The sequence below is a fragment of the Lepisma saccharinum genome, chromosome 29, assembly GCF_977018435.1.
Source record: "Lepisma saccharinum chromosome 29, izLepSacc3.1, whole genome shotgun sequence".
Lineage (NCBI taxonomy): Eukaryota > Metazoa > Arthropoda > Insecta > Zygentoma > Lepismatidae > Lepisma > Lepisma saccharinum.
Genome location: NC_139257.1, coordinates 22,166,529 through 22,183,913, shown reverse-complemented (window position 1 = coordinate 22,183,913; position 17,385 = coordinate 22,166,529). Strand labels below are relative to the sequence as shown.

General features: G+C 32.2%; 1 protein-coding gene across 1 annotated transcript; it reads right to left on the bottom strand.

The window, feature by feature from the left end:
• Window positions 1–7,703: 7,703 nt before the first annotated feature.
• On the bottom strand, window positions 7,704–8,111 carry LOC145981426 (uncharacterized). The gene has a single exon (XM_083114661.1). The coding sequence runs from the start codon at window positions 8,109–8,111 to the stop codon at window positions 7,704–7,706; it is 408 nt and encodes a 135-aa protein (XP_082970787.1).
• Between the last annotated feature and the right edge of the window lie 9,274 nt (window positions 8,112–17,385).

Genomic DNA, 17,385 nt, shown 5'->3' with positions numbered 1-17,385 from the left:
CATTGCAACACTTCGACGCTGGGTGCAGAAATTGAGACTCCCATTGGGAATTCTTTCACCAGTTTTGAATATTATGAAACAGCAGGGACAGTGTATAACTGAAGTGGAAAAACTAATTGTCCAGTTGTTTGATGAAATGAATAATAACGGACGAGTGTGCTACGACAGTGAAAATGACAGAGTTTTGGGTCCCCATAGAAATATTCAGCTTGCAATGCTTAGAGGAATGAAAGGTGAATGGAAACATCCAGTATACTATAACTTTGATACGGCTATGACCAAGGCTTTGTTGTTTCATATTATATCAATTGTTGGGGTAGCTGGATATAAAATAGTCGCTATAGTTTCGGATCTAGGTGGAAGTAATACAAAGCAAATGAAACAAAAACAATGGACCTAGAGCTGCTGCTCTTCCAGTTCTTTCCACCACTAGCCGTGGATAAGTTTATGCTTTTACATACTTATAATTCTTCTATACACCATTACTTTCATGTATTCTGTGTAAGTTGTTTTGCGATGCTCTTCAGTATGTGTTTTTACTCTTCAAATCAAGAGCGTTGCATGCTTTACAGTGCTGAAAATAGCAAACACACAGAGAGTGTCATGCTGATGATGTCACAGATCCCTGCCGAGGTTGTAAACACAAGGATTGACAAAAAGGCGTGTTATGACCAGACCTTCTAGAGCGGGGGAAAGTGGGCTTCCACGGACCTTACTCTAAATCCTATATCAGGTAACATTTGAAGATTCTTCAAATATTAATCAATCCAACTGTCTCATCCTTTACACGCGCGCATGTGACAAGCACCACTACATTTTCTGAATGCAATCCATCCAACTATCCTCCCAGATGCACGAAAATAACAAAATCTCTCAAACCTATATCGGGTAAAATAAGGGGCAAACTATCGATGGTCCAACAGAACCTACTAAATGCAGGCTGGATAATCTACAACTGCAAACTCTCCAACCATTGCCACTAAATGAGAGCCCTCCCACCTCACATTCTCACCATCCACCCACTAACCACCTCCCGTCCCCTCAAATCCCACCAACGGATTCAACACCTGGGAACCACCTGATATCTTACTCCCTAGTCTTCTAACTCGGGCACGAGCTAACTTGAGAGTAGGAACATCGAGGCCCAAGAGGACCATTGGTACGGTGTTGGAAGTAATGTGCTCTGCACATCCAACCAATCTCACTCTCACCGTGACAAAGAACCTCACCAGCAGCAATCAACACAGGAGAACGAACACCTGACCGTCAACTCGTTTTGAATGATCTTCAAAAATGAGCAGAAGAATCAGTGCTCCTGGTTGTTCTGCTGAATGGGTCATTTGAAGATTCTGCAAATGCCGATCCATCCAACTGTCTCATCCTTTACACGCGCACATGTGACAAGCACCACTACATTTTCTGAATGCAATCCATCCAACTATCCTCCCAGATGCACGAAAATAACAAAATCTCTCAAATCCTATATCGGGTAAAATAAGGGACAAACTATCAATGGTCCAACAGAACCTACTAAATGCAGGCTGGATAATCTACAACTGCAAACTCTCCAACCATTGCCACTAAATATTAGCACTGCATATGGCAGATACTTAAGAATTGCATTGGGTATAAATTTCCTTAGAGTTCATATTACACACTACATACTGATATTTGATTACTTACGCAAGTGTCTTAAATCCAAGGAACCCCGAGGAACACTGAATTTTTAAGCCAAGTCCTTCGTTTTATAAATAAATCATTCTTTCTGTTGCTTTCTGTTGCTTAGAAACATTTCATTGTGTGCAAACAATGTTCATTATTGCATTCATTTCTGAATCGTTTCACAATATAGTTGCCTTCTTATTGCAAGAATATGGAAAAGTTCGTCTTAAGTTGGCATTTTTCTTATATTGTTCTGTTACAATTGTGGATATAAAAGTTTTATTTCTTAGAAACAATATTCATTGTTTCTACCAATATATTTATAGACTGCTCAAAACAATTAGGGGTCATGTAAAATATCGCATTAAAAATATGTTTTGAGTGATATTACAAACTACACTTGCCCAAGAACAAACCGAAAAGCAGAATAGAAACGTTATTGTCATGTAGACACTTTATTCGTGGATATCTGATGTCAGAATGAGTAATTCCCAGGCCTGTACTCAGGATATTTTTGAGCGAGGGACCAAATCCGAAAGTGTGTGTGTATGGGTATAACTACTATGGGGTTGCCTTGAGGACATTTTTCAAAATATGTTTTATATATTTCAAAAATCACCAAAACATAAAGAGAAATATTCAAAATCAAGGTAAAAAGTATTAAAAAAATAAAATAAAAATTTTGTTATATTTTGTCACTTTCTAGAGCAGTACAAAAAATAACCAAAAACATAAAGAGAAATATCCAAAATCAGGACAAAAATTAAAAAAAAAACAAGCTAAAAATTCTGGCGGATGAGGACATTTTTCAAAATATGCCTTATATAGGATAAAAATCACCAAAAATATAAAGAGAAATATGCAAAATCAAGGTAAAAGTGTTAAAAAAACAAGGTAAAAATTCTGCTATATTTTTGTCACTTTCTAGAGCATGACAAAAATTGCCAATAAACGTAAGGTAAAAACCCAAAATCAGGGCAAAAAGTGTTAAGAAAAACAAGGTAAAAATTCTGCTATATTTTTGTTATTTTCTAGAGAATTTTTATTTTTGTAGGAAACCGAAATATAAATGGCGTTGTTTATTATTGTATATTATCTGATTCCGCTTTGATCTTATTATGCATACAGCCATTTGTTACACATATCCGATAAAAAAGTAATTAATTCATGCTTACAGTCACAACAAGAGCATTCTTGTCCATCATATTTTATATAGAGTTTTACAATTGTAATCCACACATGAATTTTATTTTTATCAATCTATTCATATCCACCAGTAATCTTATAAGATAAGTATAAAAGTAAACAAAAATGCTATTTATATAAACTAAACAATTATTTAATAACCATAAGGAATCGTGTCAATAACACCATCTTTTTCCGGTAAGATCACCCGTTTATCGTATTCCAATTTAAATTTTTTTTGAATTGTTTTGTTAACCAAAGTATGGGTTTTTCTGCTTTTTGTAATTTGGTTATATTCTAAAATAATTTTATCAATTTCTTTATTTAAAATCTTTATCATTTCAGCCATATTTAATTTCTGAGAGTTGATGTAGTTCAATGTGAATCCTTTAATTTTGCACACAACTTTACCTTTTGATGTTTTATATGCATAGCTCTTTGGTCCTGTAGATATGAATTCTATTATGTAATCACCGCTTAACTCATCTGTCCATTCTCCAAGTATGCAACCAGTTTTTACAGTGTTTGTACCATCATCAATGTATATAATAGAGTCAGTATCGTAATAAACTACTTTGTCACCTAGTTTGTCAAGCATATCATATAATCTCAATCTAGAATATGATGTTGTAAATAATGCAATCAATATGTTTGTTTTTGTAGGATCTTCCAACCACTCATCTTTTGTTTGATACCTAACCTCAATCATATCATTGTTGATTAATGAAAGGTTAATACATTCCAGTTTAGGATTCAATAATATATCATACAGATCTTTTGCTGAGTTGATATAATCTGTTGTTTCCATTTTCCTACGTTGACCAAATTTACCGTAGAATGCGTTTAATAATAGTTTAGCCATTGCACGTAAAACTGGATTAGGTTTAATGTTATTAATATCCAATTCGATACCTAATCTATTTTTTACATCTTCGACATACAATTTTTTAGTGCTGTAATTATTTTCCCATTCACTTGTTTCTAATTTTATTTTTAAAAATTTCGAAATATAGCTTTTGAACATGTTGGTGCTAGTTTCTTTAAAATGCCAAACTTCATATATTTTTGTTATTTTGTACCCCATTTCAAGTGCTTTATTAATTTCCGGTGTGCTCCATGTACCAGTAAATCTTTTTTCAATATCTGAGTGATTGCATTCACGATTTTTAGAATAAACGCATTTACCACATAATGGAAATATCAGTTTTTCTTCTTTAATAGGTAGTACAGGATGATATAACTTTCTTGGTGGTTGTACCTTGCATTTAATTAATCCAAACCAATTCGGGTTGTAATTTTGAGGATGTAATATTTTTACTGGATGACCAACAGGAAACTTGTCATAGAACATAACTGTTGGATACAAACTACAAATATCTATATATTTTAACTTTTTTCCACGAACGTGTAATTTACTTGCATTTGTTCGTCCACCGAAATAAGCATCCCTAGGGGTGATTGGTGTTACTATATTTTTTATTTCATGTTTAAGTTTTTTGTATGTAGGTTCCCAATCACACTCCCACATTTCTATAACATTGTACCCTTTATCTTTTAATTGCTGAGTAAACAGTTTTGTTTTTTCATGAAGGTCACCCATGCTTTCTTGCTTCTTGTTGTTAATTATATCATTTTTGTAACAGTTGGGACAACCATGCCAGAAGCACCCATGGAACTGATAAACTGTGTTGGTTGTTTTATCAAAGCCATCAACCTTCCGACCTAGTATAGCTTCTTCTCCACCGTTTAAAGCGTGTTTTACATTATCACCTAATGTTCTTAACCATGATATAGACTTTCTACTATACGTTTCATGGTTGCTATCTTTTAATACAGCTATGGTATCGGATTTTATATGATGGTATCTAAACTCAGCCATTGCCACACTTGAGATTGTTATATATTGAAATGGATCGATGTTACACGTATCTAGAAATGTTTGTCTAAGTTTTCTAACTGCTTGAGTAAGTATGTCTACATCTGACTCACAATACTCACTCATTTCTTTTTGAAAGTCAAATTTGTAATTCTCTTCTACTCGTTCACGATGCCACTGTAAAAAGTGATTTCTTGTGTGCCAATGTTTACAAGTCGCATCAGGTTTGCATTTACTACATCTTTTCATAGTGCTCTCTCCATAATATTCAATATTCGGTATTGGTCCCACATATGTCTGGTTTTCTGTTGTGTTGAAGAAGTGAGGAAAGTATCCTTTTTTTAAATCGGCTAATTCAAATGTTTCTGGGAATGTACTCAATGGTTGTGAGATAAAGTTGTAGCTATCTATGAATCGCATATTTGCATTCCTAAGTATCATGGACATGATTTGGCAACCTTTATAAATTGTGAACGGTTTGTATCCATTTCGCATACAGTAGTTCATAACGAAATACCAATCATACGATCTAGCGTTGTGCGCTATAACTGTATAACCACGATGATCTTTAGATATTAACCACTTACAAAATTCATCGCTATCTTTGAAATGAATTTTTTGTCCATTTCCAAAAGCATACTCAGCAACCACATAATTGGGTTTGTGTTCTCCAGTTTCTTGGTTAGCCTCGAAATCAATTGTTATATATTTTTTTGTATATGTGCATGTAGGTTTTTGTAATGTATTCTCTTTACAAGTATCACATGTTTTCACTTTTGAAAGTGTTTTTTTTAAGGTTGTGTAGTTTTTACATTCTTTACATTTGTACATATATCCATCTACTTTAGTTTTCTTTAAAGATTCAACATAACGATCCACAACTACTTCATCGTAATCAAAATCAGGATAATAGTTTTCTTGTATATATTCACGTGCAAGTTCATTAATTTTTTTTTTGGTATATTTAGTTACTATATGTACATTATTTGGTGAGCATTTTTCACATCCTTCTACGTAACAGTCATCATTTAATTTTCTTACACAGATTCCACCTTTTCCTTTTTGCCACTGCATATAACACAGATGAGTTTTTGTTTCAACTTCTTTTTTACAATTTACACAAATTTCGTATCCACATTTATGCTCCTCGTTTCTCTTACATATTTTATTGCATTGTAAACATTTGTAAACTATTTGACATACCTTTTTTGTGCTGCCTAAAACACTCTTCGTTGTAGCAATATCTATTGCAATCTTTGCAGTATATGGCAGATTTGTTACCAAGATGAATGGGGCCGCAACATGTTACACATAATGCTTTGCATTTATGATTTTTGTGTTTATAAGGTGTTTCACATCGATCACAGAAATTCGACATTCCTAAAAACGCACTCATTTTAGTAATCACGTGAAAGTGATTTTCAACTTTGTACAAGAATATAGTTATATCTCGTTCACCTATTCCTTTGTATATAATGGTGTTAAAGTTTTCGGCACAGACAATTTTTATACACACGTTTTTAAGATAGCGTTCAACTTTTCTAAAAGAACTTAGATCAAACGGTGCACCAGGATCGTGTCTAATTTTGTTGCATAACTCTATTGCTAAATCTTCTAAAGCAATCTCATCATATTGTTCCATTATTTCGTTAAAATGGTTTACCAGAGAACCATGGTTGATTGTTGTACTAAAACCTGTAGAGAAAGCTTTACTATGAAGCCTTGGATTTTCGATAACAAAGTTTATTCTATCTACGCCTTCTCTAAACCCAACAGCTGGATTTCTTTTTTCAATAATTTGATTAATAATATCATGTAATGCAAAGAAATCTACATTATTGTTGTCAACTCTAAATTCCACTCTATAGCGAGCATCCGAAAATACTGTAAGGTGTCTAACAGATTCTTCAATAGCTACAAAGTTATCATTGGATGCATCAACATCAATTGGAGAGATATTAAATATATCCTCAACATCAACAGTGGATTGGTTTGCCACCAAAGTATCATCTAATGGACGTGATATGTTAAATATGTTGTTATACTCATTATCAGTTTGAGAACTTGGTGTAAATAGATCATCACTGTTGGCAATATCTGTAAATGGCAATTTTTCTAGTTGAGTTCTTATGTAGAACCGAAGGTCACTTCCTTTTTTATATTTGCTATATCCAGTAATTCCATTATCTCTAGCAAATTGTTTTAAATTATTTATACCCTTGGTAATATCTAACAAGTCAACTGGTTGTGGAAATTCTATATTACGTCTTGCAAATTGTTGTAAATCCAGCATATGTTTTATATAATCCCTTAGTTCCTCGATTGTTTTATATTTGTTGCATCCAGTTATATTATGCTCTTTAGCAAACTTAACTAAATTACGTCTACCTTTTATATTATCAACAGCATGAGTGGAAGCCTCTTGTGTTAGTTGTCTTCTTATGTACTTCCTTAATCCGTTTATTGTTGTGCATCTGTTATACTTTTTGATACCATGCTGCTTAGCAATGTTTATTAGAGCACGCTTGGTACTTATATTATCTAGATCCATTGTATTATTTATATTAGAAGTATTGTGTTGCACTATATTATTATTTAGTATCTCCATTTAATGCAAAAAAAAATTAGCAATACATTTTTAACATACCGTAACTTCACGTATAGTTTTTGTTTCTAGTTTATGTAATTGTACTAGTAATTCATGCAGTCTAGATTTTTGGTGTCTTTTAAAATTAAGGTTTGATATATCTTTGTTGCATAAATCACAATACATTTTTTCAAGCCTTTTTTGATTAATTATTTTTTGGCAAACATGACACGTATATCCAAAACCATTTTTCACGCATTTATTTTTAACAAACTCATTGAGAGGTTTAACAGTCTTACAAATAGTGCATTTTCTTACATGCTCCATTTAATAGGGTAAAATTTTATCTTATATTAATACTGCACCCTTACTTCAATATGTAGACAACCAAATTTAAACAACAACATCCTTTTTAGAAACCCAACTGTTGTGTGAACTATCAAAACCAAGCCATTTAACATAGACCATATCTTCTTTTTTACGTAATACTTTCTCAACCAAGTATACATCGGGGTGTTTTGTTTTCTGTAGTTCTTGTTCATAAAATGTGCCGATGATTTGTTCGCCCTTAGAGTCCTTGAGATGATAATATGGTGGATTGCTTTTAAATACTTTTTCAATTGTAAATATCTCAGTAGACCAGTTGGCTGTGTATCTTTTCTCGAATATGCCTTTTATCTTACTAACACGTACATGATTACCAACATTAAATTTTGGATGACTCTTTGTTAGGGCCTCACTACGATACACACTGTTGTAGATCATCTCTTGGTTCTTTAAGCTGACCTCAACAGGTTTCATTTTGATAGTGCTATGTACTGTATGATTGTAGTTGTGCACTAATTTTGTTAATATGTCTATCCATTTATAATTACCTTGTATGGAGAACTGTTTCCACATTTTTTCTTTAAGCGTTCTATTGAATCTTTCAACAACGGATGCTTTGATGTTTGTATAAGTAGAATAATGATTTATGTTGTATTTATTCATGAGCTCCTTAAAGTTCTTGTTGTAGAACTCTTTACCTTAATCGGTTTGAAGATTATTTGGTTTTCGCTCATTCAATATGTGTTCGAACGCGTCGGTGACGTGCTTTCCAGTTTTATTTTTTAAAGGAATAGCCCAAGCATATTTAGAAAAGACGTCTATAATGGTTATCATGTACTTGCACCCTTTGTTGATTTTAGAAATTCCTTTAAGATTGCCAGAGTCCATTTCAACCAAATCAGCTTGCCAAACATCGTCTATTCCATAAGTTAAAACTTTTCTTGTAGGATAATTTTTCCTAGCTGGCTTATGTAGCTCATCAATGATCTGTTCCCTCTCATTTAAGTTTTTTTAAAAGTAGATTTTTTGGATCCACATACAGTACACTTTGATAGAGTATAAGACTTTCCATTTTTAGATTTTTTAGTAACAGAATTAATGCTGTTAGTTTTGTCTTTGCATTTAACGCAATATGATGTGATCATTTATTACGCAAAGAAATTGCGTATTGAAATTATTCAATTATGCAAAAAAAAATTGCGTATTGAAATTATTTCATCATTGTATGAAGAACAATATAAACAACGGTATGCTCTTCCATTTCTGCTAGCCTATGTGGTTCAAAATGTAAAATATCACCTTTTTCAAATTGATATGGAAAATTTTCAATTATATTTGAATTTATAAAAGTATGAATATGAGCATCATGATCAGATTCAAAGTGTAATAATGATCCCTTGTATGGAAACTTAAATTGGGTAGCACCGTGAGTAAATTTGAATATACCTGGTTTATCACCTTTTAACTTACCAATTAAATTAATTTTATTAATTTTTGTATTTCGCATTATTAAATCATGCATCTGGAAATTTACATCTGAAATTTTTGTATTCGTTTCATTAATTAATTTTCGAAACTCAGAATAATAATTATACCACTTTGTATCCATAAGATCAGTCAACACTGTATTAATTTTTTGATCAATTGAATTTTGAAACTCATTTGTAATTTTTGTATTCACAAGATCAGTCAACACATGATCGTTTAACACCATATCCTTAAATCTCTCAAAATCTTTCTTAAGTCTATTGATACTAACATTCTTTGATGTGTTTCCATAAATATCAACTCCCATTTATATCAGAAATATTGTGTTGCATTGTATAATTTCCAAAGCTATAATATATTTACATTCTGATAAAATCATCTTTGATTTTTCTACATTCTGATAAAATCATCTTTGATTTTTTCTACATCCTGATAAAATCATCTTTGATTTTTCTACATCCTGATAAAATTTTTTATTTTATTTCTGTATTTCCCATCATCTCGTTTGCATGTCCGATCTATAGTAATAAAACCATAATCCTGATTCCAACAATCACTACACAGAGAGCTAAATTCCTCAAAGCCAATGTCACCACCAACAAAGTCTTTGTGTATATGTTTTAAATTGGTTTCATCCTGCCTAAATATGCAAAGAAAATTAGCATTGTCCCTAATTAACTGTTTTGGTATCTTACTATACGTCTGCCCTAGATAAAACACATCAATCTGTTTATGTCTGCCACGCGTGTAATAGTCTCTGACATTATCTTGGTTCTCCTGTATAAAATCATCAAAAATGACTATAGAATTGCTTTTACAATCATCAAGTGATACCACGTTTTCATTGCTATTACGGAATGTACATATATCTTCGCCTAATACTTGTTCAACTTTTTTAAACAGATTCTGTAAATACACGTACTCTGGTTGATTTAAACTTTTTGAGTATATGTACACATGTCTGTTCTTTTTATCCAACCATCCTGGGGACAACAAAAAGTTATCTAGCATTAGAGTCGTTTTGCCACATTTCGATGGACCAACTATAATAAATCTCATGTAATCATCATTTGGTAAATATTCACCATTTTTTCGATTCAATGACGATCTAGGTATAATGGTTTTGATATCCCAGTCCGTCATTTAATAGCACAAAATATTTTACATCGAACTGAAAATTATTCATAATAAATGAAACCATCTGTTTCCGAAGCGAAGCTTGCAGAAGCGAATGTTGCAGAAGCGCATAAACTATTGCAATTACGAGATCAATTAATTGAAGAATTTAAAAGTATCAAAAGATCCAAAACAGGAATATATAACAAATACAAAAAACAAGATCAACCCATTATTGATGCTATTAATCACCTTGGAGATAAAATTGAAAAAGTTGTTGACAACACATCACTTGTTCCAGTAACAGATGCGAAGCATGCAGAAGCGAAGCTTGCACCAACACAAACACCAACACAAACACGTGTTAAGGCGTTAACTAATTATACTACAATGTCATTAGGCCCGATTGTTTCCAAATATCTAAACACTAGAAACGATAAGTCATTTGGGATAGTTGGTGGTAATGATGGTAAGAATTACATTGGTAATGCTGAAGTCACTTTTGACAACGATAATGTCATTATTAAAGGTACAAAATATAAAGCAACTGAAGGACTAATGGCTTTGTTAACAATAAATGATATTCCAAATGATCTTGTAACACAAGAAGACGCAAGAAATTACGAAAACATATTATTTGATTCAGATGTAATTTATCAGAATAACGACCCCAACACTAAACATAGTAAATCAAGTAGATCAAAAAAATATATTACATTTATTAAACCCATATGGGATATGAGAATGAAAAAATCCAGTAGCGGAAGTGGATTGCGCAAATACACAGGCTTACCTAAAGAATATGTTTGGATGAATGATGTTAGAAAACTAGTAGACAGACTGCTTGTTATAATGGGAGAAGAGGAGGCAGGTAACGATAACTTTTATAATGAGAAAGCTAGCATCTTGAAAATGTTTTGCGATACACTAACTAATTTCATTTTACAGAATCCTAAAAATATAGGTCACTTAATAAAAATAATTAGCATACTACCTCCTCGATTTTGGGATAAAAAAGGAGCAGGATTTGTTAACAATCTACTTAGTGTGAAAGGAATGCCTGAGCTACATTTACCCGGATACAATTTCTTGGGGCCGTATACGAAGCTGAATGAAAGATTGGCTCGGGGTGACAAAGGAATAAATCCATTAGACGAAGCAGCTAAAGAACACGATATTGCTTATAGAGATAACCAAGATTTAGAAAGTCGACATAAGGCTGATAAAGAATTGGAACATAAAGCATTAGGTAGATTGTTTAGCAAAGATGCCTCAATTGGTGAAAAATTGACCTCTTTAGGAACCGCTGTTGTAATGAATAGGAAAATTGCTTGGGGGTGGGGAATGCCAATGTAATGTGATAAAATCATTTTTGATTTTTCTACATTCTGATAGTAATTTTTATTATTATTGAATAATTTCAATACGCAATTTTTTTGCACAATATAAATGATGACAGATTTGCTGATCACAGAAAAATTTCTTAAAAATATAAAAAATGGTAGTGGTATTAAAATACAAAAAGGCGGTACTATTTTCACATTGCCTCTACTACTATATAGTGTTTCTGAATTACGAAAACTTTTAGGTCCAACCAAAATAGGGAGTGGTGGTGTAACTTTGGCACTCCCCAAAATAGGGAGTGGTGTTATTACACTAGCATCATACATGAAAGCAGTTAATAACCTTAAAAAACTAAAAGTTGGTAGCGGAATAAAAATTCACAAAGGCGGCTTCATATTTACTCTTGCCACATTGTTTGCCGCACTTGCTGCTGCTGGTTCATTGGCAGGAGGAGCTGCTGCTATTACAAGTGCTGTTCATAATAAACAGAAAAATGATGCAGAGTTAGAGGAAACAAAAAAACATAATTTAGCAATGGAAACAAAATCGGGTACAGGTGTACGTAAGCGCAAATATAAACGTAAGACAACTATAACAAAAAACTTGATAGGATTACGCCTCTAAGTAACTATGATATCATAAAATTGTGTAGTGGTATTAAAGGCTTCAGAGGCGTTTACATGATAGATGAATTACCGAGTAAACCTAACAATTATGAATGTGGTGTTGTTAATCTTGATGTGTCTAAAAATATAGGTACTCACTGGATATGTTATATTAAAGTTCGTGATGAAAGTTTTGTATTTGACTCATTTGGGGGCGTTCCTCCTAAAAAATTAGTAATCTATCTTAATAAGATCAAAAATCAAAGCGATCAGCTTAACAATAACAATAACAATATTAAATATAATAACGATAGAATACAAGGTTTTGATGAAGTTACGTGTGGTCATTTGTGTGTTACATTTTTAAAAATGTATGATGGAGGTTACAAGATTAAAAATATTTTATCATTATTAAATGCCGATAGACATATTTGGAAAAAACTATTACAAACCTTAAATTTAAGAAAAAAATAATCTTACTAAATGGCCTATGTATTCAAATTGTCTGAACGAAACTCCATCTTACAAAAAACCTTGAGTCATTCTATCACTAATGACAATTTAAAAGTAGCACTGATTGGTTTTTATACTACATATCTCACTCCTAATATAACAAAACACAATAATACATTATTCTATGAAGAAAATAATGTTACAAACGAATTGGTTATTCCACCTGGTCAATATAGTATAACCGCACTTGAAGAATACATCAACTCACAATCGCCATTCAGTTCACAAAATATATCAATAAAAGGCAATGATGTTACTAACCGAGTTGAGATAAAATCACCATTCAAATTGAATCTTAACAATGCTATCGGTGAAGTACTTGGATTCGATATAAAACTGGAACCTAATAAAGATTATATTGGAAGTAAGATTCCAAAATTTCATCCATTCGATACAATCAATATTCATTGTAATTTAGCAAAGGGAATGATGTTAAAACATGATGATTACAGACATAAAAAATCAGATATCATTGCATCATTTAAAACTAACGCAGAGTTTAAAGAATCTATTATTTACGAACCAACATATCCACTATTTTTTCCACTTCAACATATGGAATTTGATTATATAGAAGTGTCTATTTTAGATGAAAATAATGATGCAATTCATTTTGGAGATAGTCTCGTCACTGTAATTTTAAAAGTTTGCGAATAGCATTAGATTTTTAGAAAAATTATAAATTTTATTTATTATAAATGGAAAATAATATCATCAAGTATAGTTTTCAAGAATATCCACCAACACAAGAGACTAAAGGTGACTTAAATTCACCGAATAAAGACGTTACTTATGAAATAGACTCAGGTGATGGGTTTATACATCCTTGGAACGCTGATGTATACATGCAATACAAATCATTTGTTAGAGATGATGGCACAGAATACAGTGATAACGATAAGGTGAGAATAGTTGACAATTTCTTCTGTCATCTTTGGTCTCAAATATTAATTGAAAAATGTGAGTATCTTCTTGACAGAATTGATTATCCAGGTATTACTTCTACAGCTTTAGGAACATGCTTTCTTTCTCAAGCAGAAGCAAGAACATATAAAATGTGTGGATTTGAAACAGATGGGCAACTTAAAAATGCAAACAAAACAAAAGAGGTATTATTCAAACTAAGGCTTCTTGGTGGGTTTTTTAGTGGATTTCAGGATGTATTATATAAAGGAGGGTTGAAAATTACGTTTAAAAGAAATAACAATGATGATATGGCTGTCCATGTCTGGGAAGATGGAAAACCTGGAAAAATAGTGATTCAAAGTATGGTTATCAGAATGCCTGTAGTAAAATATGACCCATTAGTTGATATAAAGTTAAAGAATAATCTAATCAAGCAAGATTTTCCTATCAGCTTTATGAAAAGTAAAACGGTTAGAAAGTCTATAAGTGGAAAGTTTTCAGATATAGATTTAACAAATTCTTTTACAGCTGGTATATCTGACACGCCAGAGTGGGTTATAATCGTATTTCAAACAGATAGAAATAATACTAACCAGAAAAATTATTCAGCATATTTCGATCACTGTAAATTAAAATCTGCTTACCTAGAAAACGGAAGAGACGAAATATTTTCTTCATCTCTAAAAAATTTAGACATTTCAAAAGGAAAATTTTTAAAAATGTATCATGCGTACACAGAGATTAGAAGACTTGATGGTGTAAATAATGACTCATATTACACATTTGAAGAATTCATCGAAAAAAGACCCATGTATGTTATAGACTCGACTAAACGAATGAAAGTTGTAGATAAACAAAAAACCAGTTTACATCTCGTTCTTGATTTCGAAGAGGATGTGGCTGATAAAACTCTGTGCTATATCATAATGTTGAGCTACAACGTTTTATCGTATGACATCAAAAATCAACGAATCACTGAAAAAATTTAGATGAGAAAATTGTTTAGGCGGTGCTAATATTCCAGATCAGACAATTATTTATATTCTGATGGGGAGGAATATTAAATAGATAAATGGAAATACCAGATAATATACCCAGAGAAAAGTTGATTCAATTATTAGAATTATTAATAAGTCAATATGAGATGATGTTAAATAAGAAAAAGAGACGATATAAGACTAAAATATTTCTATTATTGTTTAATCACTCTATCGATAGCTTTATCAGCTGCAACAGGATTTGTAAATATTTTAATACCACTAACCACATATACAATTATCAGTACTAGTTTTACAACCATTTCAGCAATTGCTTTTGGCATGGTTTACCGGATTAAGCACTAAATTTAATTTGAATCAAAAAAACAGATTATAAAAATATAATTATGCTCATCAAAAATGTTAAAAATGAGTTAGAAATCCTATTAACTCTTAATGGGGATATGAATGACGAATATATTAAAAATCTTGTTGAGAAAATTAAAGATAAATTGTTTAAAATTGGGTCACACATTTGAGATTTTTAAAAACTGATACTCCCATTAAATTCTACGGAAAAGTTTATTAAAAATAGGATTTTGAATTCTTCAAATATCTTAATTAGCAATCGAGAAAATAATAAAAATAGGTTTTTGCCCCTGAAAGTTATGCAACCCGTATTGCCCCTGTAAGTTATGCAACCCGCAATACATGGGTGGGCTACCCAAATCTGAAGTCAGATTGCCAAAATATCTAATAGGAACCTAAATAATGAATTTCTTATTTCTGACCGCTGTGCATTATATATACACAACATTTTTTGAATTTGGCGCCATGCCCCTTAGAATTAGACCGCCTGCTCGACATATTACGCAATATATGTATCGTAGCAAATCTTCGTCGCCGTGACGGCAAAATGAGAATATTTTACCTTATAGTGACATCTAGTAGAGAATTGTGAAACTTGTTAGATGTACACACACGTGGAACTATAAGAGACCAATTTATAACATAATATTCTTGCCTGACTCTGTGGCTCAGGGAGTTAAGGCAACAGTCTAGTTAGCTTGGTTCAACCGATAACGTAGGTTCGAACCCGGCTGAGGAAGAACAAATTTATACACCCGGCCGGGTATAAATTTACTTCCACGCGACTGTTAATGCAACTGAGTATTGGTGGGGAGTGGGAGATGTGGAGTATATGTATGCTCTCTCAAGTTAGCTAGTCTACACTTAGAGTTGACGCAATAAATTAGGGGCCCCTAACAGGATGTAGAAAATTGGAAAAAAATAATAAGAAAAAACCTGGGTGTCCATCTGGGGGGGAAAATAATAAAAACCAGCGCTGGTCCTCTCAGATGGACATCCAGGTTTCTCCAAACACGGAGTTTTGCTTCCGTAAATAGTAAAAATTCATTGCATAACTCCATATCTCAACTAAAATTCACCACATAATCATAGATAAAAATCATTGCATAACTCCATATCTCAACTAAAGTTCACCACTTAATCATACCATAGAAAAATTGAACCTCTGGCGTGGACGTAAAGTCTCGTAAGTTAATCAAGTAATGAGTAAATGAAGGTCACTGGCGAGAGATTAAGTTCTCCCTAAACCTGTGTGCGCACAGCTGAAACCTCTGGCGTGGGCGTAAAGTCTCGTAAGTTAATCAGCTTTCAAAAAACCTAACTAAGGGAGTTAGTCTCTGGTGAGGTTTCCTCATAAGAGGTTTTTTAGTGGTCTTAAAAAAAATTTAAATTGGAATACGATAAACGGGTGATCTTACCAGAACAAGATGGTGTTATTGACACGATTCCTTATGGATATTAAATAAAATAAACTTGTACATTTATTATTTATATATTTTTTATCTTATAAATGAATCAGTCATCACACAAATACCTAGGCGCTAAATCATTAGAAAAAATGTTAAATTCGTCGTTCGAGTATATCAAGATGCAAGATTTAGAAATAGGTAAACCGTATGAAATCACCAATGGTGAAATTGTAAATACAATGCATGGTCTAAAAGCACGCGTTACATTAGATAACAAAAACAAATTGTTTTTACCAGATCGATATGGCAAAACCTTAACTAATGAATTGATAAAAGAACTTGTTGACGATAAATTTAAAATTATATATAAAGGTAAGAAAGAGCTCTTTGATAAGCAAACAAAGCATGACATTGAATTTGTTAAACCATGAACTAACAGAAAATATCTAAAACAGCATCGTATCCCTTATAAGATTACTGGTGGATATGATGAAGAGAATAAAATTCACGTAGAGAGTGTAATTGTAATAAATCAGTCAGACACCGTCTCAGAAATTGAGAAACACTATATAAAATATGATGGACAAGAATGCTCTTGTTGTGACTGTAAGCATGAATTAATTACTTTTTTATCGGATATGTGTAACAAATGGCTGTATGCATAATAAGATCAAAGCGGAATCAGATAATATACAATAATAAACAACGCCATTTATATTTCGGTTTCCTCCAAAAATAAAAATTCTCCAGAAAATAACAAAAATATAGCAGAATTTTTACCTTGTTTTTTTAACACTTTTTGCCCTGATTTTGGGTTTTTACTTTACGTTTATTGGCGCCTGCTCTAGAAAGTGACAAAAATATAGCAAAATTTTTACCTTGTTTTTTTAACACTTTTACCTTGATTTTGCATATTTCTCTTTATATTTTTGGTGATTTTTATCTTATATAAGACATATTTTGAAAAGTGTCCTCATCGGCCAGAATTTTTAGCTTGTTTTTTTTTTTAAATTTTTGTCCT